The sequence below is a fragment of the Symsagittifera roscoffensis genome, chromosome 8, assembly GCF_963678635.1.
Source record: "Symsagittifera roscoffensis chromosome 8, txSymRosc1.1, whole genome shotgun sequence".
NCBI lineage: Eukaryota > Metazoa > Xenacoelomorpha > Acoela > Convolutidae > Symsagittifera > Symsagittifera roscoffensis.
Window position 1 is genome coordinate 17493416 of NC_087069.1, and position 27432 is coordinate 17520847.

The window sequence follows — 27432 nt, forward strand, 5'->3', positions numbered from 1 at the left end:
GGTTTTTATTTTAGTTGTCAAGTTTGAGTGGTTTGCTTATTTTTGACCTGGAGGTTGTAAAGTTATAGTTATAGATATGCCTGGAGTTTAATATCTTTCGTCTAATAGGTTGGCGTTTTAGTTATAGAAGGTGACGGATTGAATGAAGCCTATTGTCTGAGTTTGAACTAAATTGTTGCGTGTTTTGTGAGCATGTTATTTTGAATAATGAAGGCTCAAGATGATCGAAAGGGTCGCACCAGATGAGTTATAACCGATGTGGTTAACTCATAGAATAATTTCGGATAGGGTACACCGTCTGCTCATCACGCTATCTTTTTTTCGGCCGGATAGATTCGTGCAACTTCTTAGTCTAATACCAATCCTAATCTTACTCTTATACTTTCTAGTCTCAGGGTGTTTAACTAGTCTCTGCTAGGCTCAATAGATCTAGGGTATACTGGTTTGTTGCGGCTGCTGAATTTCTCTTGGAGAGACAACTAATTTCTAAGTTAATTTCAAATCTCTCTGGAGCTGAAATTACAAGTAATTTCAGCACTTACAAATAAGTGGGTTGTTAGTTAGATAGATCATGATTGGTTAATATTAAATACTTTACAGTGGTAAAATATCCAATTTATCCAATCATAAAACATAGTTTAGATCAAGATCAGGTTCCAATAGCGCGAAATATATCGCGCGTTAATTGTACCAAATTGGCCAAAATGGTAATCTTTAAACCCCTGTAACTTTACGAAAAAGGATCACAGGTGAAATATCTTTTCAAGTTTGAGCTCAAGACAACAATAACTTTCGAATGATATAGAAAACTTCCGTCAAAAATGGCTAGTTAAAAAATCGAAATTTGTCTGAAAAAAAAACCCACCCCGAGCACAAATATTCCGTTACATTCGTATCGAAAGTCGCAACAAAAATACAGAGAATTTATGACCATTTTTAACTAAACCTTAAAAAAATTTAATCCATTTAAAGACTAAGTTTGCAAGTTCTCAGATATTATTATCAATGAGAGCTCGATACCGGTATAAGTTTGCTTAATCAGCAATTCAGTTTTGTTCATGCTATTAAACCATTTATTTGTTTTTGTCAGAGAACCGCTTAGCAAGATATAACATCTTTTAGATGTTTATTTAAATTTCGTTTGACAATCACCTGAGTTTCTTGAAATTTGCTTGCTTATTCTCCCGAGGTTGAAATGTGCAAAATTCGAATTCGAAAAGCAATTTTTCAAGTATAATGCAGTTTATTCGACCAAACCTGCTTTTCCTTTTCCTTGTTTACCGTGAGTTATATTTGATTAATAGAAACCGTTCTGTTTTTTTTTTAAATCGGAATTTCCCACGGTTGTCTTTTTATGAATAAACAACAAAACAAAAACCTATTTTTTGGGATACTTTGAGGCATGTTTGCCGGTTTTCTCAATGTTTTTTTTTCAAAGTTGCCAAAGAGTTTGAGCTAGCTGTAATCTTAGGTTGTCTGGTAGGGTTTTGCAGGTCACCTGACTGAACGTTTTTTTTTCGAGGAGCTCTTACTCATTAACGACATGAAAGAAAAAAACAATCCAAAAAGCGTTCACGTTGAAAAAAGGTCACGTTGATTTTTATCTACTGCCTAAGTTGAATGAACTCATCATTTTTTTTCAAACTCAACTTTAATAAAACTTATGTAATTGCAGATATGGGCCCAATCGGGTTTTCTGTGTATAAAATTTTTTTCAAGCACACATTCTTTTTTTAAAGTTTTTCAAAAGTATTTTGAACAAAATGGGAGCTGAAAGCATTTGCGAAAAAGTTGGATTTTTCCTTTATCAGGTTCTTATGTTTTCTCGATAAATAAAAACAAATCATTTTGTAATGAGTTTGCCTTTAGCCTGGTTAGTTGAGTGTATCCCGACTCACATTATCACACTAACAGGAAAAATTTTAGAAATTGAGTTTGATGAAAAAAAAGTTTTTGGACGGCTGGAGCAGCATGTTACCCCACGAAATGAAGGGATGTTCAATTGACTCGGAAGTTAGTTTTTCAAAGTGAAGCACATCGCTTAGGTGCCTTAATCCAAAATCAGCTGATACGTCAGATCTTTTTTATATGTTTACTGTTAGAATAATCTAACCATTTATTTCAGCAAGGAAAGTTTACACATTAAAAAAAATTGCTCTGAAAAATTTTGGATTGCTAAAACTGCCCCACCTAGTGGAAGGATTAAAATTAAAACTTCTGTATGGCGCTCAACGTTACTTTGTTTCAGCCTTCATAATTAACGACGCCTTGCCTTACGATTCTGTCGAGTTCATTTTGACAGATCCCAAAACAAAACAGGGAGCAGAATGTCGCAATTTAAAGTAAGAACGTTAGAGTTTTATTAGAATCACCGGTGTCGAGGTAGTCCACGTAGAATTTTTTTAAATCACCAAAAGACAGATTGATTCTTCTTATTATATTACCTCAACGTCAAATATTTGAAGAGAAAGCCTGATTGGGTAGTTTACTCTAGGATTTCGAGAGTTTTTACCGTAGAACCAAAACCTAAAATTAATTTTCCTTTTTGATTTTATGTCAAAATTTGAATTAGACCCGATTTAGATAACTTCTTGACCACATCGTGTCTAATGATAGTTTCTGTAGAAAAATAGCTGAAAAAAATTCCCATATTTATTATGACTTTTTTAATATGAAAAACTCCAGTTGTTGGTCGTGAAAAAATACAGTTTTCGAAGGTTCAATCAAAGATATGGCTCAGTTAGAAGATTCAACAACTTGAAAAGTACGACAGAAAAATCATACCATGGATCTCACAAGTAATTTAAAGTCTTGAAAATAACTTAGCGTTCAAAGTTGGCCAAGGTTACGTAAAGTTTTAGGATGGAAAAAAAAACAAAAAAAACGCCTGTGAATGTTGATCCAGCCACGATTCAGCATTTCAGTATAAAAAAACACTATATAAGCAATAAACATGGCGGGGTTCGGACCCATCCCGAGGAATTGATTTTGATTTCTGGTTGAGCACCGCAACAGCACCGCAATAGAATTTTATTTGAGCGACATTTTATAAAAGGTTCAAGTGATACTATAATTTTCTATACGTTAATTTCATTCGCTTAACCCTCGACCGAAAGAGAGAACTATCGGATCGAGCTTATCGATCTTTGCCGTGATCGAACGGAACGACACGAGCAGGGGGTTCGAAACCTATTGTGCTAACCGGTTCAACTAACCACACAAGACTACCAGTCCTGAACTCATGCTCAGGTGGAGATCCCCACTTATGGTTGATTTTGAATGAAGGAACTTACTTCCTCAGTCCATGTACCCTTTCTGATGGCCAAAAAAATCGTCAGCTAACAGAGGCGGAAAACTTGCGCAATGCTGACGAAAAAGAAAATGATTGGACGTGACCAATTCTAGATCGGTAGTGTCTGAGCTCACCTGAAGTATAAGGCGGCAAACTCGCAGAAGTTTCCAGTTAAGCAAAAAATTTGATCGAGACATTTTTCGGCCAGTTTACGGCAACCTACTATCGCATTGAAGATTCGCCCACACCAGCGAAGTTGTTTCCCAAATTTTCACCAGGATCTTGGACTCGTGGTGGATTAAAGTTTCACTTTATTTCTTCATGTAGCCAGAGGGCCGGTAGATACTTTCTCCTTTTGTGGAAGCATTTGAGAAGAAATTTTTCCTGGCTCACAAAAGTCATCCCGGACCAAAAAAGACGGTATAACGCAGTTCGTGAAGAACAGCTCGTTGCCCACCATACGAAAGCTTGTATTCAAGGAGTGAACGATTTCAATATGGAAGGTGCGGGTGGTAGGGCAGCCAATCAGGACTAACCAGATTTATTAGAGCTTTGCCTGATGAGCTGCGCCTGATGGTTACATGATTTTGAACAAAATAGTTCGCACCAAAAACTTGCATGCGCCAACCAAAGAATGTATGCGCAAACCCGAAACGGTCAACTTGGAGAACTGACAATACCGGATTTACAGCGAACTGCAATTGACTCAGGGAATGTAAATGATCAATGCTTCAGCAGCTCAACGTGCAGTTGACGAAAGAACTACAATATCAATAGATGACGGCCATCCAAGTTTCCAGGTAACTTAGTGTTGAAACATGTTTGCGACACTTGCGACACGCGCTTGATACGATCTGTGAAACGAAAAAATTAATTACGCTCAAAATCAAAGAACAGGTCACAATCCGACTTTTTGACGTGAGCTTCTAACTGAAAGTCAAAATATTGTTTCTTCGGCAAAATTAAGTTCAAACAGATCTGTTATTTTGACATCTTTGCTACGAAAGCTTTTGTGGCGGGGTATTGATAGCAGCCAGTACAACAGATTGTGCTATAAGCATCAACACGAGATAAATGCACTCCGAACGGGAGACGGTTTTGCATGATTACTTGCACTGCCCACGAGTTGACATGGTGTCAACAATATCATCAACAGGCTCTCGAGTCGAAGATATTGAAGGCTTAGAAATCAATAACTTGTTCGAAGGAAACGTTTAATTTTTCAAAAATTTCGAAACTCGGATTCGAGAATTGCCGCTAGCCGATCAGTAAAAAGACTGGAATTTCATTTTTCAAGGTTAGCCAGCGATACGGTGATATGTCCCTGTGTGGGTAATCTAGAATGCCAGTCCTAAAAGCTTGAACAAGACTGCTCGTATCAAGGCGAAGCCCTGAATGTTCCGACTGCCTTTTAAGGTTTATGGAGCAGTAATAACATTAAAAAAATTAAATATAAGAAAAAATAAAATGAAAATTTTTTTTTTCCAAAATTTGAAATTTTTTTAATGAAAATCATCCCCCCACACGCCATACAAAGTACAAAAGGATAGACAAAAGGACAAATAGACGCTCACCGAAATCAGAAACACAATTATTAAAATTTTACCACATGTTCTGACTTGAAATCAGAAACATAACTCTTAAACTTTTACCATATGTTCTGACTTGAAATTATGCGTTTGCTCGATTGATAAAACATCACCAAAAGCAAACATTACAGCATGTGTTGTTTCTTTCTGATTGGTTTAACCAACAGATGGAATGTTGAAAATATCAAAATCTATGGTATATAAGGCAAGCGAAAATATACCAAATATCACTTTAACACTTTCTCAAAATCCCAAATCTCACAACCACTCTCATACTGAGACCCCCAACCATCCTAATAACCGAAATCTCAAGTCTCTATCTCGATAACTATCAATCCATACCCCAATGTCTCTTGATATAAAATTGATGTGTGTTCTCTATATTTGAAATAATATACCTATTTACGAGTGAAAGAAACTTTGTCTGTTGAATAAGAATAGGAAAGTCTTAGCAACATTCAGAAAGACCCCTTGTTCTAACTAGCTGCGATTTGGTCGATCGCAATAAGTTATATCAAGTTAATTGGAATATTTGGTGCGACCAATGAGGCACACAAGTTTCAAAAATTCACTCAAATTTCACTGAAATTCACTCAAAATTCACTCAAATTCACTCAAATCATCCAAATTTCAAAAAGTTGAAATGTTCAAAAATTGAAATTAAAAAATTTCAAAAAGTTGAAAATTTCAAAAATTGAAATTATCAAAATTTCAAAAAGTTGAAAATTTCAAAAGTTGAAATTATCAAATTTTACAAAATTGAAACTATCAAATTCCACAAAATTGAAATTATCAAAAATTCAAAAGTTGAAATAATCAAAATTTCAAATTTTTAAACTTTCATAAAGTTGAAATTATCAAATTTCAAAATTTCAAAATTTTAATTTGGATATCTTAACTTGAAAAAAGTAAGATGGCCGATCACCCAATCACCCATCCTAACTTGTCTTTTGTATCATTCTCAGGAAATAATTCAGACCTAAACGCAAAAGCATTTTGGACTTCAGTTGAGAATAAAATTGTATTCTCACTAGGGCAACGACCCACAGACGCTGGCGCTCAGCCTAACTATGATCACAGACAAAAAAGTTTGTTTGGATCTCTATTAACAGAAACAGCTCTTGAATGGTATACCGATGAAGTAACTAATATTACTACTTGGCCTGAATTAAAAAATTTTTTCCTAAAAAGATTCACTGACGGTAGAGATCGATTCAAGCATCGTTTCAAGCATCGTCTTAAATTGAAAATAAAACCTCTCCCAACGGCCGTAGACACATGCCAGTAAAAACAAATATGGCACAGTATAGTATTTCAATTATAACTGAACAGCCGGCTTTGCTAAAACCTGTCTTGAACAAACAAATTTTATCAGACTCTGATCTACATAAACTAGCAAAAATAAGCCCAGGTTCATTCTTTCAAAAACTTCTCAACCTCCAAAACCTTCCTCTGATACTTCTCAGCAATTGCAAAAATCAAAAAATTTCAAAAAAAATGTCTAAAATCACCGATCTCGAAGAAGGTGAAATAATGGACCTTGATCAATCAACTGACCAAGTAATCGATGATTTGCTGAAAGTTAGTATAATTTCTATTTTCCGCCACCGTCTAGAACTAAAACTTTTTTGGTTAGCTATATACACTATTTTAATATTTCCCCCATAAATCTGCGCTTTTAATCCAGAGGACAATCTCTACGCTAATACAGCTAATACAGCAGAAGATCTAAAAATTGCATGTTTTGATTGTCAACTAATGACATCGAATAAAATGTTCGCACTCAATAAAGTAGCTCTCTGCAAAATACAACCTGAAAATATCGAAACCACTACAGCCGAAGTTACTCTTTACCAACGGCATTATAGTACAAAATTTAACGCGACAATGTATCGTATAAAACACCAATCTATCCGATGGTTTTGTGATTCTTTCGATTCAAGCGGAATAGACGCTCGCCAAAAAAAAATCACAACTGATATACACATTTCCCTTGATACTTGTAAGCACGCCGCCGAACGGGGATATGTTAACTTAGGATACTCAAAAAATATTCCTTTTCGCTTCGACGAAAAAATCGTCACAAATACAAATAGAGGCAGAGTTGATGGCGAATACCACAACGAATGCAGCGATCGTTCTTGGATCCATTTGGATACTTTCGAATCATATATGCAAAATATTTCCTTAACTGTCAATCTAAAAGATGGCACCGTTAATAACTGGCAAAACATTCCATTACCTTGTCCTGTATATGAAAACGGATGTGAAACAACATCACTCGACCCTTTTGCATATACTTGGAACGAGCCCGAAAACTGCATTTTTTTCGGTTCTCAATAAATTCGAAGCAAAAATGATTCGAAATGAACAAAAATTATTATATTGTAATAGACTCTTTTACTAAAATATCCAACCAACATACTCGAGGTAGAGACACTCAACAATTTATGCTAAAAAACTAAATAAACCACAATCTTTATGTGGACACCCAAAAATAGTCTACCCGACCCAATACGAATCATTGTTCATAGCATACCAAAACGGTTTTAATATGGATACTGTTTTACAAACAAACCCGAGTGCTAATACAGGAATTATTCATTCGGAACCAAATTTGACTTACGTAGAATACGCAAAAAATTAAAATTATCCTTTTGCACCAGGACAAATAGACTACAAAGCTCATCTAGGAACAAAACTAGATTATATTCTTTTTCGAAGCTTTTACAGGCTTCGAACTGCCGAATTGGCACTTTTAACGAATCAATGTGAGTTAGAACGCTCCATGATTCTCAATACTCCAATGCTCTCTATCGAGAGGCCGCGTTTAGCCGGCTATATTTTGAACCGAAATAGGTCTATGTTTTTAGAGACCAATGGCAATGTTGCCTGGCACTACCACTGCCCAAAATTTTATTCTCCATGACATTTAATGGATGCATGCTATAATCGGATACCAATTATGTATCGCGAAAAAATTCATTTCGTCGACCCGATCACTCGACAAACGTTTAAATCGGCAGATCATCAAGACTGCTCCGATGAGCATTTGAATCTTTATCAACTAGATGTTGATAACAATAATTCTTGGATCGAACTCACACCCTCTATTACTAGAGTAAAAGGTCCAGATCTTTTTAAGCCGAAAGAAATTAAACGGCAAGTAAAACACTCTTTTGCACCCAGTCATGATGCTTCTATTTACACTTATGCTCAAATGCAAAAATTTTGGAGCATGATTACTGATCACTCTGAAATGAAAGGTTTATTTACAAAAAGTATCCCAAACTTTTCTTAATTCAAGAAAACACTTTTATCTGGACACTAGTAGTCAATGTCAATACGGATCTACGCAAAACATATACTTAGACTATCTTATCTCGCCTGACTTTTGGAAGAACGAGTACACTCGTGTTTTTGGTAAATACAGTACTATTTAGAAAGATGCGGAACAATATTTGCCTCTTTCCTTTTCGTCAAGGTTATACTCGACGCTCTTGTATTTCTAATAAAAGTATTACACATACACAAAATAACCGGCCGAACTCTTCATTTCGGAAAATTATATTAGCCCCCTCTTACAATATACTTTTCACTTCTATAGTGACTTCAATATTCGCTCAAAAAGAGAACGATTAAAATATTGAGCTTGATCATAGGCCTCAGGCACCTCAACAAGAGAATTCTGAAAACGAAAATCAGGATAAAAATTATCCTAGACTCCAACTAGTCGATTACAATAATCGACTCGCTGTACCGGTCTAATTTATTTTATGTTTTAGGATATGCCCTCTGATCTTCTTCAAACTCCACTTGAAGAAGACTTGCTCGATTTCGAAAACCTTTTGTCTCTAAATGACCCTATGGAAATGCCATCCAAAATAATCAACCCGATTAATCAACCAAAATTGAATACCAATTTTAAAATTCCAAAAGCGAAAAACTCTAATTGCATTCAAAAGAGAAAAGCAATTGTCCGACCTTTCAAAATTCTCCCCTCTTCTTTAACTAGGCAAAACCTACATTCTGAAACTGTAATAGTTCACCAATCCGCAAACTATCTAGAACTTGAATCAAAAATCGCGATTCAATTCAAAAAGGAACAAAACCTCAACCCCAGGAAACCACCAAATTTTGACACCAGTTTAAATTACTCGCTCTCTCCCTTTATTAACCGATTTAAAATTGACACCTATCACCCTTACCGAAACGGTAACGGTGCATACTTTCTGGTTAATCCACAACTCCCCCATCAACATATTTGTGTTCCTGCAGCCTTTATAACCGCCCAAATGCAGACTCCAATCCTTGACTCCTACACGGATCAAGTGCAAAAGAATTACATAAACGATTTAAATCGCATCAACCAAATGCAGAAAACCATAACAGTGCTCCGGGAAAAAAAAAGGACCTCAGCAATAAATATCTGAGCCTAAAAACCCAGGTGGAAGGAAACTATTAGTTTCAAGATTATCTATTAACCTCCGTCCTTTTATTTTTTAACTCCAACTGTGATTTGGCCGCCGCAACTTTACAAAGTATGTATGCTTCTACAATTTTAGTCCAGTATTGCTAATAAGTATATTCGCTAAACCAAATTTGAAAAGTTGTATTTGATATTATATTTCTCAAAAGTATCCAGCTGTGATTTGGCCGCCGCCACTGCTCTACTCTACATGCACATGCACTACAAGCAGCCATTGTTCAACCGACTACAAGCAGCCTTTCTTCAACCAACTACAAGCAGCCATTCATCAACCGACTACACTACAAGCCGCCACTTTACGAACAAACTATCGAAATCAGAATAAAAACTTTACGCAAACTCTATTAAAACTTTTTTGATGTTTTGTAAATTATATTATGCTTTTGAATTTTTTTTTGTCAACGGGTATCACCGTTTAACAATCACCCTATAAGATGGTTGAATGTTCTGAATTGAAATCAGAAACACAATTATTAAACTTTTACCACATGTTCTGACTTGAAATCAGAAACATAATTCTTAAACTTTTACCATATTTTCTGATTTGAAATTATGTGTTTGCTCGGTTGATAAAACATCACCAAAAGCAAACATTACAGCATGTGTTGTTTCTTTCTGATTGGCTTAACCAACAGATGGAATGTTGAAAATATCAAAATCTATGGTATATGAGGCAAGCGAAAATATACCAAATATCACTTTATCACTTTCTCAAAATCTCAAATCTCACAACCACTCTCATACTGAGACCCCCAACCATCCTAATAACGAAAATTTGAAATCTCTATCTCGATATCTATCAATCCATAGCCCAATGTCTCTTGATATAAAATTGATGTGTGTCCTCTATATTTGAAATAATATACCTATTTACGAGTGAAAGAAACTTTGTCTGTTGAATAAGAATAGGAAAGTCTTAGCAACATTCAGAAAGGCCCCTTGTTCTAACTAGCTGCGATTTGGTCGATCGCAATAATTTAAGTCAAGTTAGTTTGGAATACAGGGCGAAGCCCTGAATGTTCCGACTGCCTTTTAAGGTTTATGGAGCAGTAATAACATTAAAAAATTAAATGTAAAAAAAAGTAAAATGAAAATTTTTTTTTCCAAAATTTGAAATTTTTAATGAAAATCATCCCCCCACACGCCATACAAAGTACAAATGGATAGATTTTGCTCCTTGTAACAAACCAATTATGGCGAATAACTTTCTTTTAACAAATTTGGAACGTTTTCTAAGACAGATTAACTCTCCGCTTAGGCGTTAATAGCGCGAAATATATCGCGCGTTAATTGTCCCAAATTGGCCAAAATGGCAATGTTTAAACCCCCATAACTTTACGAAAAATGAGTGAAATATCTTTTCAACGAACAGGTGAATTATCTTTTCAAATTTGAGCTCAGGACAACAATACATTTCGAATGATATTATAAAACTCCGTCAAAAATGACTAGTTAAAAAGTCGAAATTTTTCTGAAGAAAAAAACTCCCATCCCGAGCACAAATATTCCGTTACTTTCGTATCGAAAGTCGGAACAATAATGTCCTGCAGCGTACTCGAACGCCAAATGTCTTATAGTAGTACGATACTGATCAAAACTATTAGCATTCACGATCGACACAGCTATTTACAAATATTGCACATTGTATTGTCTCAAGATAATTGCATGGAACAACGTTTCCGGACAAAGCGATCTTTCTTTGTGCTTTAAGAGTTTGGCCTTGTGGAGGGTTCAAACTTCCATTAGCTCAAGAACAGTATTTTGAGCTTAGTGACTCTGGAACAACCTAAATTCAAAAAGCAACTAAATCTTGGCTCAGATTAATTGTTTTCTGGGCTGTCGTTGGAAGTGAGGTTGTTATACAATTAGCGGCTTTGCATTAGCGAGAAAGGCGCTTCTAGATACGTAGCCTCTAAGTTCCGCTGTTTGATGTAGAGCACAGTCGGCGCTTTTTGATGAATCGCGGACGCCGTAGATGTGCGGCGTGTATTGCTTTACTTTCATACCTTTTGTGGACATTTACCGCCGCAAGCTACGGAAAGACGGTTGATCCTTAAGCAAGACACCAAGCTGCGAATACATGACTTCGACTCTGACAGAAACGGCAAATTCGTGCTGCCTAAAGCGACCCGCACTGACAAAAATGGATTTCGATCGATTTTAGTATGAAAAAAGTCTGCAGATTAGATTGAAATCGATTTAAGTTGTAAAAAAGTAAGTTAGTCAAAACAAAAAATTCAGATCGATTTGGATCGATTTTAAATCGATTTAAATCGATTTAATTTCAACGCTAAAAAAATCGATTCCAGTCGATTTTAAATCGATTTGAATGGATCTTAAATCTGACCTAAAATGAAATCGATCCAAATCGATTTTAAATCGATTTAAATCGATTTTTTTCCACTTCTTTTTTTTCTTCAAATTTTCGAATGACAGAAAAAAGAATAAAAATTTATGTCACGTGTCGTTACAAATACCAAAATTGACTAAAATGCTTGCAATGCTAAAATAATGCTTGTAAAATTGACTAAAATTCTTGTAAAATCCCTCCCCCCTCCCCCCCCCCCCCCCGGAGGATACAGAGACTCTCGCTACGCCACGGAGAGAATCTCGGGTTAAATCTGCCTAGGTTTTTAGGTAATTAATTTTTTAGGGAAAAATTGGTTTTTTTTGAAAAATCGTGTTTCGTCCCACGGCTTTGCTTATTTCTCCTCTGTCTCCAAGAACTATTCAAAATTGTTTGTTGCTATCTGTAGCCCAATATCATAGCTTGATTTTGTTATAATGGCCATTGGTTATTTCCTCATAGTTTTTGGGTAATTAATTTTTCAGTGAAAAATTGGTTTTTTGAAAAATCGTGTTTCGTCCCACGGCTTTGCTTATTTCTCCTCTGTCTCAAAGAACTATTTTAACTATCTAATGAACAAAACCTGATTTACAATGATGATTTTCTATGATTTAATTGCATAATTTTGAGCTCAAAATCTGGTTTATTTTGACAATTTTCTTGATTTGTTACATATGTTAATGAACAAAACCTGATTTACAATGATGATTTTCTATGATTTAATTGCATAATTTTGAGCTCAAAATCTGGTTTATTTTGACAATTTTCTTGATTTGTTACATATGTTAATGCACAACATCTGATTTACAATGATGATTTTCTATGATTTCATTGCATAATTTTGAGCTCAAAATCTGGTTTACTTTGACAATTTTTTTGATTTGTTACATATGTTAATGCACAACATCTGATTTACAATGATGATTTTCTATGATTTCATTGCATAATTTTGAAATATCTGGTACGTGTGTTTTTATTTAAAAAATCAAGAATTTTAATTAGTTTTCTAAGTTGCATGTTTTTTTTGCCTTGTTAGCAAAAAAAAATCGATTTTAGTGTGTCGTGAAATCCATCGAAATCGATTTGAATAGATTTTTTAGACACTTAAATCGATTTAAAATTTTCAAAAAGATCGATTTAAATCGATTTAAAATGGATTTAAGTGAGATTCTGATGGATTTAAGTGAGATTCCGATGGATTTTAGTGAGTCGGAAAATCCATCGAAATCGATTTAAATCGATTTTTTAGACACTTAAATCGATTTAAAATTTTCAAAAAAATCGATTTAAATCGATTTAAAATCCATTTGAGTTCGTAAAATGGTCATGGTTAATCGATTTAAATCGATTGAAATCGATTTAAAATCGATTTAAATCGACCGGAAACCATTTCTGTCAGTGCGGGGAGTTAACACTTTCTGAAAGACTCTGAAGTAAATTTGGCTCAAAAAACAACGACGACCTACAAAACAAAAGACCTTGGTTGTAATAAATATATCACTCACAATCAGTGCGAATTGTTGTTCCGACTTTCGATACGAAAGTAACGGAATATTTGTGCTCGGGGTGGGTTTTTTTTTTCTTCAGACAAAATTGGACTTTTTGACTAGCCATTTTTGACGGAAATGTTTTATATCATTCGAAAGGCATTGTTGTCCTGAGCTTGAATTTGAAAGGATATTTCACCTTGGATCAATTTTTGTAAAGTTATGGGGGTTGAAATGGTGCCATTTTGGCCAATTTGGGACAATTAACGCGCGATAAATTTCGCGCTATTAACGCGTAAGCGACGTTTAATCCGTCATAAATCGTTCCAATTTGGTTCAAGGAAGCTTTTATGCCATAATCGATTTGCTAATAGCCGCAAAATCTATCCTTTGTACTTAATATCAGGGGCGGATCTAGGATTTTCTCGAGGGGGGGCGGATTTCCAAAATTTTGACGACCTTTTTTTTTAGGTCGACCAAATTGATTTTTCGAGCTCTCCCAAAGCAATGTTTTGCCCCTATTTTTGCTAAAGTTTCTGCGCCGCAGGCAAATTTTTGAAAAAACAGTCAAAAAAGCCGTTTTTGGGCACTTTTTGAAAAATTTTGAATTGACCTGTTGATTTTCTCCACACGACTCGTTGTATCACGACGTTATTTTCTGAACACGTAAAATTCCCGTGTTTTTTTTTGAAAGCGGATAGGATTTAGGATTTGAGTCAAATGATGAAGGCACTGGACCACTTAATTTTCAATCTTACGGTATTCGAGCAGCAATCAGAGATTAAGGATCCTTGCTAAGGAAATTTCAAAGGTCGAACATAAAAAAAAACCTATTCTGGCGTAGAATCATCTCTATTTAATTGTAAAGACTGATCAGGTTGAAAATACAGGTGATGTTGTTGCAGCGCTTACAGATCGCTGTTATCAGAGCCAAAATTAATTGTGACCTTAACCTAGCGCGAGCTCTGAAGGCTGTATCAGCGGTACAAATAAAAAGATTTACTTTGCACTTAATCTAGTGCGTTATTGTTCCGACTTTCGATACGAAAGTAAATGTTCCGACTTTCGTTACGAAAGTAATTGTTCCGACTTTCGATACGAAAGTAACGGAATAATTGTGCTCGGGGTGGGGTTTTTTTTCTTCAGACAAGTTTCGACTTTTTAACTAGCCATTTTTGACAGAAACTTTCGATATCATTCAAAAAAGTATATTTGTCCTGAGCTTAAATTTGAAAAAATATTTCACCTGTGACTATTTTTCGTAAAGTTATGGGGGTTCAAAGATTGCCATTTTGGCCAGTTTGGAACAATTAATGCGCGATATATTTCGCGCTATTAATGCGTAAGCGGAGATTTAATCCGCCTTAGAAATCGTTCCAAATTGGTTCAAGAAAGCTTATATGCTATAATTGATATAATACTAGGAGCGAAATCTATCTTTTTGTACTTTATATGGCGTCTGGGGGGATAATTTTCATAAAAATTTTCAAATTTTAGAAAAAAGATTTTCATTTTATATTATTATAATCGATTGTTTTTTGTTATTACTGCTCATGAAACCTCAAAAAGCAGTCGGAACATCCAGGGCTTCGCCCTGATACGAGCAGTCTTGTTGTCTTAAAACACGATGATTTACGTCCATTTACGAGGAAAAATAACTTGTTTCCGGATAGTTAGAGACAACCAGAGTGCGAGCAGGCGGAATCGCTCAGAACGGCCGTTAAGACGTTTTTTTAAGTGATTTTACAATGAAATACCTACAGCAAACATCCCTAGTCACCTACGGAAAAAGAGTCATTCATAATGATAGCAGAGGTTTTTGAAAATTCTATAGATGTTGTTGAACAATAGAAGCTTTGTAATAAATATTTCTCAGTGGATTTTTTTCTGATAAAGAGATTCATCAGACACAGTTCTGAAAATTAAATACAGTCTGAATTAAATCCATTAACACATTTTTAAGCCTTGGAAAAACTACAGAACATGTGATCTGACTCAAAACGGGCGAAGTACGTGATTCTCTTAAAAGAGAGTCGAGGCGTATATTGTGCTTTGTTGTTCCGACTTTCGATACGAAAGTAACGTAATATTTGTGCTCGGGGTGGGTTTTTTTTTCTTCAGACAAATTTCGACTTTTTAACTAACCATTTTTGACGGAATTTTTTTATATCATTCGAAAGGCATTGTTGTCCTCAGCTCAAATTTGAAAAAATATTTCACCTGTGATCATTTTTCGTAAAGTTATGGGGGTTTAAACATTGCCATTTCGGCCAATTTGGGACAATTAACGCGCGATATATTTCGCGCTATTAACGCGTAAGCGGAGAGTTAATCCATCTTAGAAATTGTTCCAAATTGGTTTAACGAAGCTTATTTACCATAATTGATTTGTTACAAGTAGCGAAATCTATCCTTTAGTACTTTACATGGCGTGTGGGGGGATGATTTTTATAAGATAATTTCAAATTTTTGAAAAAAAACTTTTCATTTTGTTTAATCGCTTTTAATTTTTTAATGATAATACTGCTCCATAAACCTTAATGGGCAGTCGGAACATTCAGGGCTTCGCCCTGATACGAGCAGTCTTGTTAACTGTTTCTGTCGCCGCTGCAAAAGTTTAGCACATGGCTTTGACAAAAAATCCGTTTTCTGTTTGGTAGAGGAACAACGCATACTTTCATGTGTATCAGACATTGCTGTTCGATGAAACCCTGCAGTTTTGTGTGCTCCAAGTTTTTCTTAACCTTATGAAACGACCAAGTTTACATCATTTTTATAGGTAAGTTTTCGACAACTTTACCTGAAAGAGTGGCTCTCTCAAGTTTTTGATTATAACTATTTAACTTAAACTTTCCAACGTGGCTAGATATTATTGAAAAAAAATAATGCTGTCAAAGATAGGCATAGGCACGTAAGCAAGATTGGAAGTGCGTTTGACGAAAAATACCCTGAAGGTGTTGAGTGCTTTTCTAAAACATAACTCCGCTATACGCAAATTCTGCGATGGCATTTTAATCATACCGAACACTAGTGTTTTCAACTTTGGCAGCTTCAAACCATCGGCTAGGGTTCAAATAGAGTCGATGGCGTTCCGAAACTGCTCTTATCACTCATGTCAATGTAATGGATTGCCATAGTACTACAATAGTTTCTATTTGAGCAACATAATTCGAACACCGAGACTGAGAAGCTCTATTTTGTCTCAGTCTTACTCGTTAATGAGTTTCTAATAAAATCCTGACGCATGCTGGAACAACCGCTGCGTTACAATAAACGGAGGAGGAGGGGAGGGGCGTACTGAATGGGATCTCTGTTTAAATCATACGGTTCCCCATACGAAAAAAGAATTCGGTTCGCGAAAAAGCGAAAGGACTGCTGATGATATAGCAGGCATGAGAAAATATGCCTGCTACATCAGCAGTCTGTGCGACATTGGCTCCACCGAAGTAGCGAATCCAACGTTGGCAAATTTGTACTTTGTACACAAAGACTCAAATTATGGATGCTGTTTGAACAGAAACATGTCCAGATTACGAATGAAGGGCCAGCAGCAAATGGTTCAAACAGGCTTTTCAGTTGATATTTTTCTTCAGTGGGACTACTTGACAAAAGAGGATGGCCAGAATGAATAGCAGTAACATCAAAATTACCCGAGGACACTTCAAGATGTATACTCTGGATTGCTTAAGTACAAATCGTATACTAAAAAACTATCAAAAGGATAAATGGGCGAGCTAACGGGGAACGAAATCAAAAGGAAATGATTCGAACACCGACAACCTAATTACAACCAAAAAATATCTTTCAAAACTCGTTGTTCATGTGTTTGAACAAATCAAAGTTGCCTACTGAAAACTGAAAAAATATGGACACAAAACCAAAAGATTTTGCAGGAAAATCAGACCACCTAGTCTTTATGATGATTTTAGATGTACCCGAATATACTTGTGTGCGAGCTAAAACTCCTATAAATTCAAGCGAAAAACGCATGACAAATCCTCCTTAATTTAATCTTTAATCGCACAGTGGTTTCTTGAGTGCCGAGAAAAAGCATACTTATAGCACATTTTTGTGGCTGGGCTGTTCTTTCTAACAGTTTTTGTTGAATGCCCACCCCGCCTATCTATGAACTAGTCTGCGCCAACCTCAGAGCTGGATTTTGCAAATCACTGGAACCAGTTCTAAACTAGTTTATAAACCAACTCTATTATTGACAAAACTATCTCTATAAAATATTACTAACCGACCAATCATATTCCATCACTAACATTGACACTTATTTGTAAGTGCTGACACTACTTGTAGTTTCAGCACCAAAACAATTTGAATAAATCATAAACTACAGTTGTTTTCCTTCTGGATAAACTGCAAGAACTAACTCGCAAAGACCAGAATACACTAGATCTTTTGAGACTAGGAGATATAATAGTAAAATTAAGATTGAAATTAGACTAAGAAGTTGCACGAACCTTTCCGGCCGAAAATAAGATAGCGTGACGAACAGACGGTGTACCTGAAATTACTCTATGAGTACATACCCTCGGTCATAACTCACCTGGTGCAACCAAAAGTCTCGAACAAGACCTTAACTAACTTAGCATTAGACAAATAGAATTAGAATTAGACAACTGCAAAATTGGAAAATGTTAGATGGAATAGACAATTGAATAGAAATGTTTTAGGTCTCAAAAAATTTAGGCCAATATTTCAAACGATACGAGAAATATCAGGTATTGCACGAAGACCGAAGCCAAGGCGTGAACAGCAATTCGGAGACGGACCGATCTACTCATGATATTAAGACAAAAACTGGAACAAGTATTTGTATTCAGAATACTTTATGCGGTATTTTTAAATTTTCATTTTTTAACATAAAAATCAAATAAAGAATATTTCTTCAAGAACCTATTTGGTGCTAGACCTATTATATTAATAATAACAATAACGACTGATGAAAAGATGCACAATCGTTTTTTCCAAAATCTGTAGGAAGTTAAAACTTTTGATTAAATATTTCATTGAATAAAAAATACAAAAATTAGTTAGTATGAACAATTATCGTTAGTTTCAAACTTTCTTTATCCCAGTTTTATCACCTAAAACATAACCACAAAACTTCAAGAAACTAACATCATAGAAACTAACTTTAACTATTAAAAAAAATTTTAAACTTAATTACTTACAAAAAACTTATCAAGGCTCATCCTTGCTTTTCATTAATTACCTTTTATTTCATAAACAGATCATCTTTCCTTGTGTCTATAATTTCAACTAAATTAAACTTCGTTTCACTTAAATTACTGATCATCAAGGCTTCCCTTGGATCAATCAGAACAACTTTGTTCTTACCACCCGATAATTTAAGGTGTCTAACGACCTCAAACGTCGAATCAGTCTGCAACCCTTATGGAGATTCGGGATTATTAGAAATTTTTGGCACAACTAATCGTTTTAATTAAGATAGACAGTGGAGAACTTCGGCTACTCATCCTTCACTTGAGCCCTTCCTCTTAGATGACCCAGGCTAAAACTCCTAACAATAATAGTAAGTTTTAAAGAAGTATCTAACGATCTACTTAAGTTCTGATTGTACATGAACCCTGTGAATTTATTTACTATTCTCCGACCCTTGATCACAAATCAAACCTAATTCTAAGTTTATTCCAAATAGGAAGTAGTCCATGTAAACAGAAATTTCCTGAATAAGAAAAAAATGACAAATAATTGATCGCTACCTCAAAAAAATATGTAATATTACTTCATATTACGGTGTTTTGACAAGCGCAATCCTTACCACCACAATCAAACCAAACAATACATCAGTTACAAACAGATGGCATAGATAAAGAATTCTCAAAAGCCTTCCCAGAGTATATAAAAATGTGCAACATCAAAACTCACCAAGAGCAAATTCAAGATTCAAAAATGAAATGTTTTGAATATTTACAGCTATATATCCATGCTAGAACTTAAAAAAATGAAAAACCGACTGAAACATCCCGACGCTAAACAACTGTAAGACAAGAAATTTATCTTTTCTCAAAATTTCTAGATACAATCCTTGAAAACCTTACTAGTACTGAAATTTCACAACATGTGAAACATGACCTACAAAGAATACTAGCATGGTTCATCATTGATTTCATTCATTATCATGAAAAAATTTTCGATCACAAAGATCAGACGATGAAGCTATATTAGCAGATCAGACAGATTATGTTTGGGACACTGATTGGTCTCATCCCTCATTCATTAAAAGAACAACCGACATATCAAGGGCAGCAATCGCCACCATTTCTGTACATAAAAACTATGTAAGAATAACTCCACTAACTATTGATGCCACACCTTTAAATTGTATTGGCATGTTTACTGATAGAACAGAAAAAAAAACAGTTTAAACTCCACATTTAACAATACACAAAAGACCCATGGAACAAGAAATCTTACACAACAAGATTTTCAATTTTCATCACATTTTCCTACTGAAGAAATAGTTGAAACAATGCTAACAACAACACAACAAAGCATTTTTGAAACTCATTCACGAATTGAACAAACAGGACAATCAAGACAAACTTCCCTCCAAGACAAAGTTCAGCATCATTTAAAATTATTTTCCAAAGTCCTAAAAAGACACAGTGCTACCAAACAAATCAAATGCGATTTGAAAACCCATTATCATATTAATTACAACGACATAAAATTGCAAAAACACAACTTAAAACTTTTTCTCTGAAATCAAATGCAGCATAGTCACTTCAGATGATTATGAATCCATACCTTATGGGTGGATCATCAATATCTTCCAACAAACTAATAAAAGTTTTCATAGGTACAGATCCTGAATACTCAGTAGAAGATAATTTAAACGCAGTCACGGCTAACCTTATTTCAAATATAGGACCTGAACCAGTAAATACGCCACTTCATCAAAATCGGATACATAGACGCACAGCTCTAATTCAAACCACACTTGATGGCGCAGCCCATCATGTGTTTTCAGTTTTACCTATAAATAATAAATCAGACTGGAAAAGATTCACACAAGAATTTTTAAAGATGTGCGACTCTGAACGAAATAAACAATATCAAAGAGTTCTATGCAATGAAATTCGTAGACTACCCATTGAAACAGTTAAACAACTTGCAGTAAGAATCGGAACATTTGTAAGAAAAGCATGTTCTCTTAATACGCATGATTAAAAACGCAGAAATGACAGATGTCCTAATAGAACTCTAACACCACTACTACTTAAAATAGCAAAAAAAAGAGCATCACAAGAATCATCAATTCGGGAACCCGATATAGATATCCAAAAACTAGTAGATAAACTAGAATAAGCTGAAATCACTATGAAATTAGAAAAAAAAAGAAAATTTAAAATCACAAAACGTAATTATTATCCAAACAACAACCTCACAAATAAATTTTAATCATGAGACTGACACTGAATTCGCAGAAAAAGTCACTCAAAAACTAAACACCTACGAGTAAAATCCAAACTTCAAAGATAAACCATCATTCGAAAAGTGGTGTAATTTTTGTCGCAGATATGGACATAACATTGCTGAATGCAGATAAAAACAGCAAGATAATCAAAATAAGCCACAGAGGCAGAGAGAACCAAACAAATCGTTCTATCAATATATGAAGAAAGACCAAAGCTTATTAAACAAAAACATTCATGGTAATAACAGTTTAGGAACACCACTCGCAGATAACTATATTAACTATAGACAACAATAAATTTACCAAAACAGTTATCGCGCAAGATCTCCAGATCGAAGCAATTCACAAAACTTCTCACAAAATAGATAAAGCAGATCTAATAGTCAAAATAATCAATATGGAAACAAGCACTCCAGATCAACCTCAAACAGAAGTAATTACTTCTATTATAATAGAAAGCGTTCCTATTCAAACTCTCGGAAAAGATATTATTCAATCGACCGTTCTAGAAGATCCTCTTATAATCGAAACCGAAACTTTTCGAACTATAGAAAAAGACAATACTCAGATAACAGATCACAAAAATAATCAAACAAGAGATTAAAGTACAACATTAGTCACAATAGATTACTTGAAAACTCCAAACATCGAAGTAACAACTACCGAAATCGACAAAGAAATCGACAAAGAAATTGTTCTCAGTCACCACAAAGAATTGTCAAATAAATATATAAGTTCACAAAAAAACTATAGAAGCTGTACACCTAAACATCAACGGCAAATTAACCAAGTAGACTCAACTGAAGAAACTCAATCAGACCCTCCCGGTATCGACAACCCAGAAAACTCGGAATTAAAGTTAAATCACATGCATTGTGAATCCACAGACGATAAGAGCGAAACAGAAAACACTCTTTCAATAAATATGAATAATACTAAAAATGAATACGAAACAACAATTATTTCAATTATTACAAAAACAATGAAAGTTTTGATAACTTCGAAAAATCAGACAATAGAAAAATCACAACAGATTATACTAAACAACAAATTGAAGAAATTTCAGATATGAATCATAGATATATCAAAATACATCAAATAAAAAAACCAACTTAAGAGTTTGAACAATCCCTCTTCTCTTAGAAAGACCAAAAAAAAATTTCAATTATCACACCTTGAAATTGATTTTCTAACTGACTCTGGAGCAGAATCAAATTTCATAAACATCCCCACATGGAATGGAATACAGATTTTACATCCAAAATTGTTTCCTTCAAAAACATCAAGCAAATTAGCTACATCACAGGGAGCAGGTCTAAAAAATTACGGAAAAATTCAATTACTCCTTTCTCCAATTCAAACAAGGGGACAAAAAATTTTTTTTAAACAAACCGTTCAAACAAACACTCCATATCACTGATGAAAAGTACAACATCCTCGGAATTCCCTTTTTTACGAAAAGTATTCCCTCTAATAAAATCTGTTGCAATATACACATAATAGATAAAAATACAAGGATAAATTTTATCTCTCTAGCATTCTTTCAAAGATCTCAAAATCGAGCCGATCTATAAATTTTGTGACAATCTTATCTATCAAATAGACAAAAGATACAGATTCAGACATAATCTCTTTACACGTATACAACAGTTCACTATACAAAATCAGGTTACCCCTAGGACTTGTAGGACATTTCGAAACAAATGTAACAATTTCTCCAACAGAATAAAGAGCATTTAGAGTAAATAAAATCCTACATTTACTACCCATGTATCAATCAACATTTCTTAATGAAAAAATTATCAATAAACAACATAACAAGTGACTCAAAACTAAACACAGACTATTTTACAAAAACAGTTTATTTTAAACTAACATTTCAAATTTGGACATACAAGAACGAACAACGAAAATTTGTCGCAATTTTTAAGAACTTGAACAATTAGCAGAACTATTACTCAAATACCCAATGGTTTATGCCACATCTAGATTTTATTCTGGATGCTCACTTAAAAAAATGGACAAAATTTTACAACTGTTGATATGAACATCGCGTTCAATCAAATGCCATTAGACAAACAATCACGGCGTCTAACACAATTCGCAATTGGAAATCCACAATACGTGTTTATTAGACTTTTCTACGGAATTTCCATAGTACGAAATGCTTTTCCAGCATTTGTGAGCAAAATTATTTGAACACTCATTCTCAGTAAAAATGTTATAACATATCTAGACGATATTTTCATGCAATCACAAACAAAACACGAAATGTTTAAAGTATTAGAAAAAATATCTCCAAATCTTACTCAAAGAAAACATGGAAGCAGCCCAAGTTAAATCATATTGCTTTCTCACCTGTGTTAAATTCCTTGGACATATTATTGAGGGAAATTTATTCATTCCAATAAAATCTATAGATGCTATAATAAAACTTCAGCCTCCATCAAACATATGAAGAAAATCCAAGAGTTTGTTTATAAAATGCAATTACATTTAAGACAGTTTTATAATGTCCTTAGACAACAAAATAAAAGAATTTGTTTATAAAATGCAATTACGTTTAAGACAGTTTTATAATATCCTTAGACAACAAAACAAATTTCAATGGAAATTGGAACACCAAAAACATTTCGAAGAAATAAAGATTCTCCTCACTGAATAAATATCGACTCCGATCCCAGATCCAGGTCAATCAAAATATGTTACGTGTGACGCTTCAAATTTTCGAATTGGCGCAGCTTTATTACAATCATACAAAATAAATAAACTAAACCTTATCTCACCACCTCATGAAATTTTACACAATTCTACACTTATGAGAGAATGAAAAGCTGAAATATATACTCTTACAGGTTATGGATTTTCAACCCTTGAATCAAAACATCAAACAGTTTTAATTACAAATCATCAACCTATAGTTTTCCTATTGGAATTCAAATATACGGCGAAAACTGATCTCGACAATGCACAAATAAATAATTTGCAAAATTTCCCATTGTAGCTTGTTTGCCAAACTAATCATTACGAAGTAGGCTTATTAAGAAAGTCAACAATCGAATCATTACCATATTCGTCTTGGATCAAAAACAACGCACACCAAAATCCACGCAAAAAAACGTATAAGAAAGACCTGTTCCCTTAAAAAGAAAAAGAAAACTTAACTGTTAATATAAGTTTATCAGGACCCCAGATTTAGATTCCAAACACGCTATAAATTAAATGTTTAAATTACAAGACCCGTTAGATAATATACCCCACTTAAAAACAGAAACTGAAAACACTTTTGACCAGTTACAGAAAAGATATCACAAGAACTACTACAATAACTTGTCTCTTTCATTGGTCAACTCAAATCTTGGCACAAATATAAAACAAAACCTGTAAAAGCAGATAGCACAATTCTAGGAAATAAAACACTTCTTAATTATTTTTTAAAAATGATAAACACAACAATTAATGAGAATACTGACGTCTTGGAACTTCAAACCTCTGAACTAAAAGTACCCTATCTACCATTGAGTATGATATTCCTAGCATTTCTCATGTCACATTCTTCAACTACAAAAGGACATGCAGGATCAGAAAAAAACATAGTCCAATTTTGTTCAAAAATTTTAATTTGGGAAGGCACCAAGTTGGATAAAAACTCTATGTAACGATTGCATAACATGTCAATTGAATAAATCATTTCCACACAAAATACAATTGGCAGAAAAACAAGACTTTAAAGGACAACAGTTATATTTCAAGCAAAGAATCTAATTTGATACAAAAGGCCTTCCTCTGAAGGATATTCATTTGATTGTAATAGTTAATGAAATTGCTCAGTATGTAGCACTCAATCCTGTAATTACTGGTAACGCTTATTTTGCATGTACAAAACTTCACGAACCTTGGATAGCTAAATTTGGATTACCAGAAATCCTTGTCACAGACAATGGCACTGAATTCATAAAAAATGAACTCATCACACTATTCCATCTTTATAAGGTTAAACATAAGCGCCAAACAATTCATGCCCCATGGACTAAAGGTATAGCCGAAGGTATGAACCATTCACTACAGGAATAAATCAGCTGGATCATTGATGGAAATGATAATAAATATAACGAACGAATAACTGACGTGAAACTATTCCCCTTAGATTATAATTCACAAACAACAACAACTCTAGGAATATTGCCCTAGGTAGCGGTTTTTAATCGAAAACCACAAAAACCGATAATGTTCGCAGCAAATTCCCCCAAAAATGCACAAAGTTATTGTCAACCTACAAAAGAATCAATTTGTTAAAATCTACCATCACATACGCACGATGAAGATCTTTTTCATCACCCGCAAATCTTAAAATTAGCTTCGGCCACACATACGAAATGGACTTCAAACCGAGATAAAAAACAAAATGAAATTGATCAAAAAGTAGCCAAAAAACTATTACAAAGACAGAATATTCAGTCACAAATTAATTCACGATTCACACCAGCTACAAACTTAAAAGTTGGAATATATGTTTCAAAACTAAATTTACTGACACAAAAAGGAATATCTAAAAAATTACAATCGATCCGAAAAGGGCCTTTTCTAATAATTATTGATGAACTCACTGATGTTACACAAAAACTTATTAATTCAAACAAAAAAGAAACAGTTCAAATTCGAAATAAACTTTTACCATATTACCCAAAAGAACACGCCCATCGCAGATAACTCAAGACAATTCAGACAACAATCATCAACAAAATCAAAAAAAAATCATCCATCAACGTACAAAAACAAAAAACTAATCAAATGAAAATACTTCACCGAAAAGTCAAGAAATGAACAAAAAACAAATACGTGAAAAACAAAAAATTAATAGTAAATTAGCAGAACACATTTACCACAAGAAACAAAAGAAAAGTCGCAAGCAAACCGTCACTCCAAAATCAACCACGGAAAGATTACAAAACTTTCAACCCGGAATCTAAAATATTGAAGAAAGTTTAATTTCAGAAACCTCTTCCTAACTAATTAAATACATAAATTAGTATCAAACATTTCTTTTTTTCATGTTTCATGTTTCATTTTAAGTAGGATCCTGAATAACTAGTTCAAATTCAAAAGATCAGAATCAATTCAAAATATTGCCCAACTTTGTTACCACTTCATTAGACGACAAACTGCTTTTCCATACAAATATGAAACTGTAACTAAAAGACCTAGAGGTGAAAAAAAGCACAACACTCATATTTGACAACTTAAATATATATATATATATATATATATATATATATATATATATATATATATATTTATATATGTAAATATATAAGTGTTACAAACCTCCTCTATCAACCGGTACAAAAATGAACAATATTGTCTCAATTTGTACCCTAAATTTCCCCCAAGGAAAAATTTTGAATAAGCCTAAAGAAAAAATCCGACATGATCATTTAGCGTAAAGTCCAAAACCCCCAACCATCCTTAAAAAACAACTAGGAAGCTCTTTCCTAGACCTCCAGACTTCTCCTCACGAAAAGTTGTCCATATCTAACCCACTTGTCAAAAATCATAAAACAATCTGGCCACAGTCGAATTTAGTTTCGAAAAACAAAAAAAATAATTCGACGCAACAAATCATTTTTCAAATACTTCTCTCTCCAACAGTTCAGTATCTAAAACAATAACTTCAAAACTTCTTTCAATTTTCACGATCTTTGTTCATCTTAGTATATTTTTTATAATAGATACCCTTGAAAAATTCCTTATGCTCTGTTTTTTCATAATTTTTTGCACTTATTTTTAATTTTTTCCTCAAAAAGGCCTACCTTAAATTCTCAAAAATCCATGACCACCTACTCAGGTACGATATTTCAACAACTATTTGAAAATTGAAATTTTTATTCAATAAGAAAGACATCTTGCTTTTTTGGTAATTTTTGTCACCTTCCTTGTTTCCTTAATTTCGACAAAATGTAAATGTATATGAAAACATTAATCACCTTTGCACTAGCAACAATTCTCTTAATTCTTTTTGTAGAAGAATATTCCGAAACATTCCGAAATTGCTAACCTACAACCAACCAAACAGTCCTCACCGACTACAACATCCAAAGAACTCCAAAACAATAACAACGTCTAGTCAAACAAACCAACTTCAATCATCAAAACGCTTTTCATTTCAAGACAGTCCCCACACATTCGAAGAAAGACACGCGTTTTTATCTGAACCTTTGATACCAGTAGTCTGCCACCCACATCTAAGTGAACCACAAAACAAAACAACGTATAACATCTATCCTTCCCTCCAAAAAGATCTTAAAAAAACAAGACATCTGAGTCAAAACCAAAATCTAACTTCTACAATAAAAAGACAAATATTCTATCAATAACGAAATAGAAATTTCGCAACACCCAGAGTTCAATTTAATATACCCATATCACCGTCTTCAATCCTTTAGTAACCCCCATCATTAAAAACAACTTCACGACAAAAAACTCCAAAAATCCCATCGGATTATTTAGGATCAAACCCCACTTCTGAACAATTTCGTGAAAAATCCTTTCAACCCTCCCACTTCTACACAATGTCTTCCACATTGGAGGAGACAAGCATTCAATCAAGGTCAACCAAATTTATTAAACGATCCCATAGATATATCATACGATACATCCTAGTCACTACCTTTAACCCCCTCAACAATAAAACAAGTTCCTTTACAACATTTCCACAAAATTTCCCTACAAACTTAGACGAAAGATATTGAGAAGTTTTAGCTAGTAACTAATCTCT

General features: G+C 34.1%; 1 protein-coding gene across 1 annotated transcript in view; it reads left to right on the forward strand.

Moving 5' to 3' along the window:
• Positions 1-1137: 1137 nt before the first annotated feature.
• Positions 1138-27432, forward strand: part of LOC134853375 (uncharacterized) — a gene marked incomplete at its 3' end in the record, with an annotated part of 33950 nt that continues 7655 nt past the window's right edge. Inside the window, 2 exon segments of the mRNA XM_063869359.1 lie at positions 1138-1282; positions 2249-2342. Of these exon segments, the coding sequence (XP_063725429.1) occupies positions 1237-1282; positions 2249-2342 (140 nt within the window).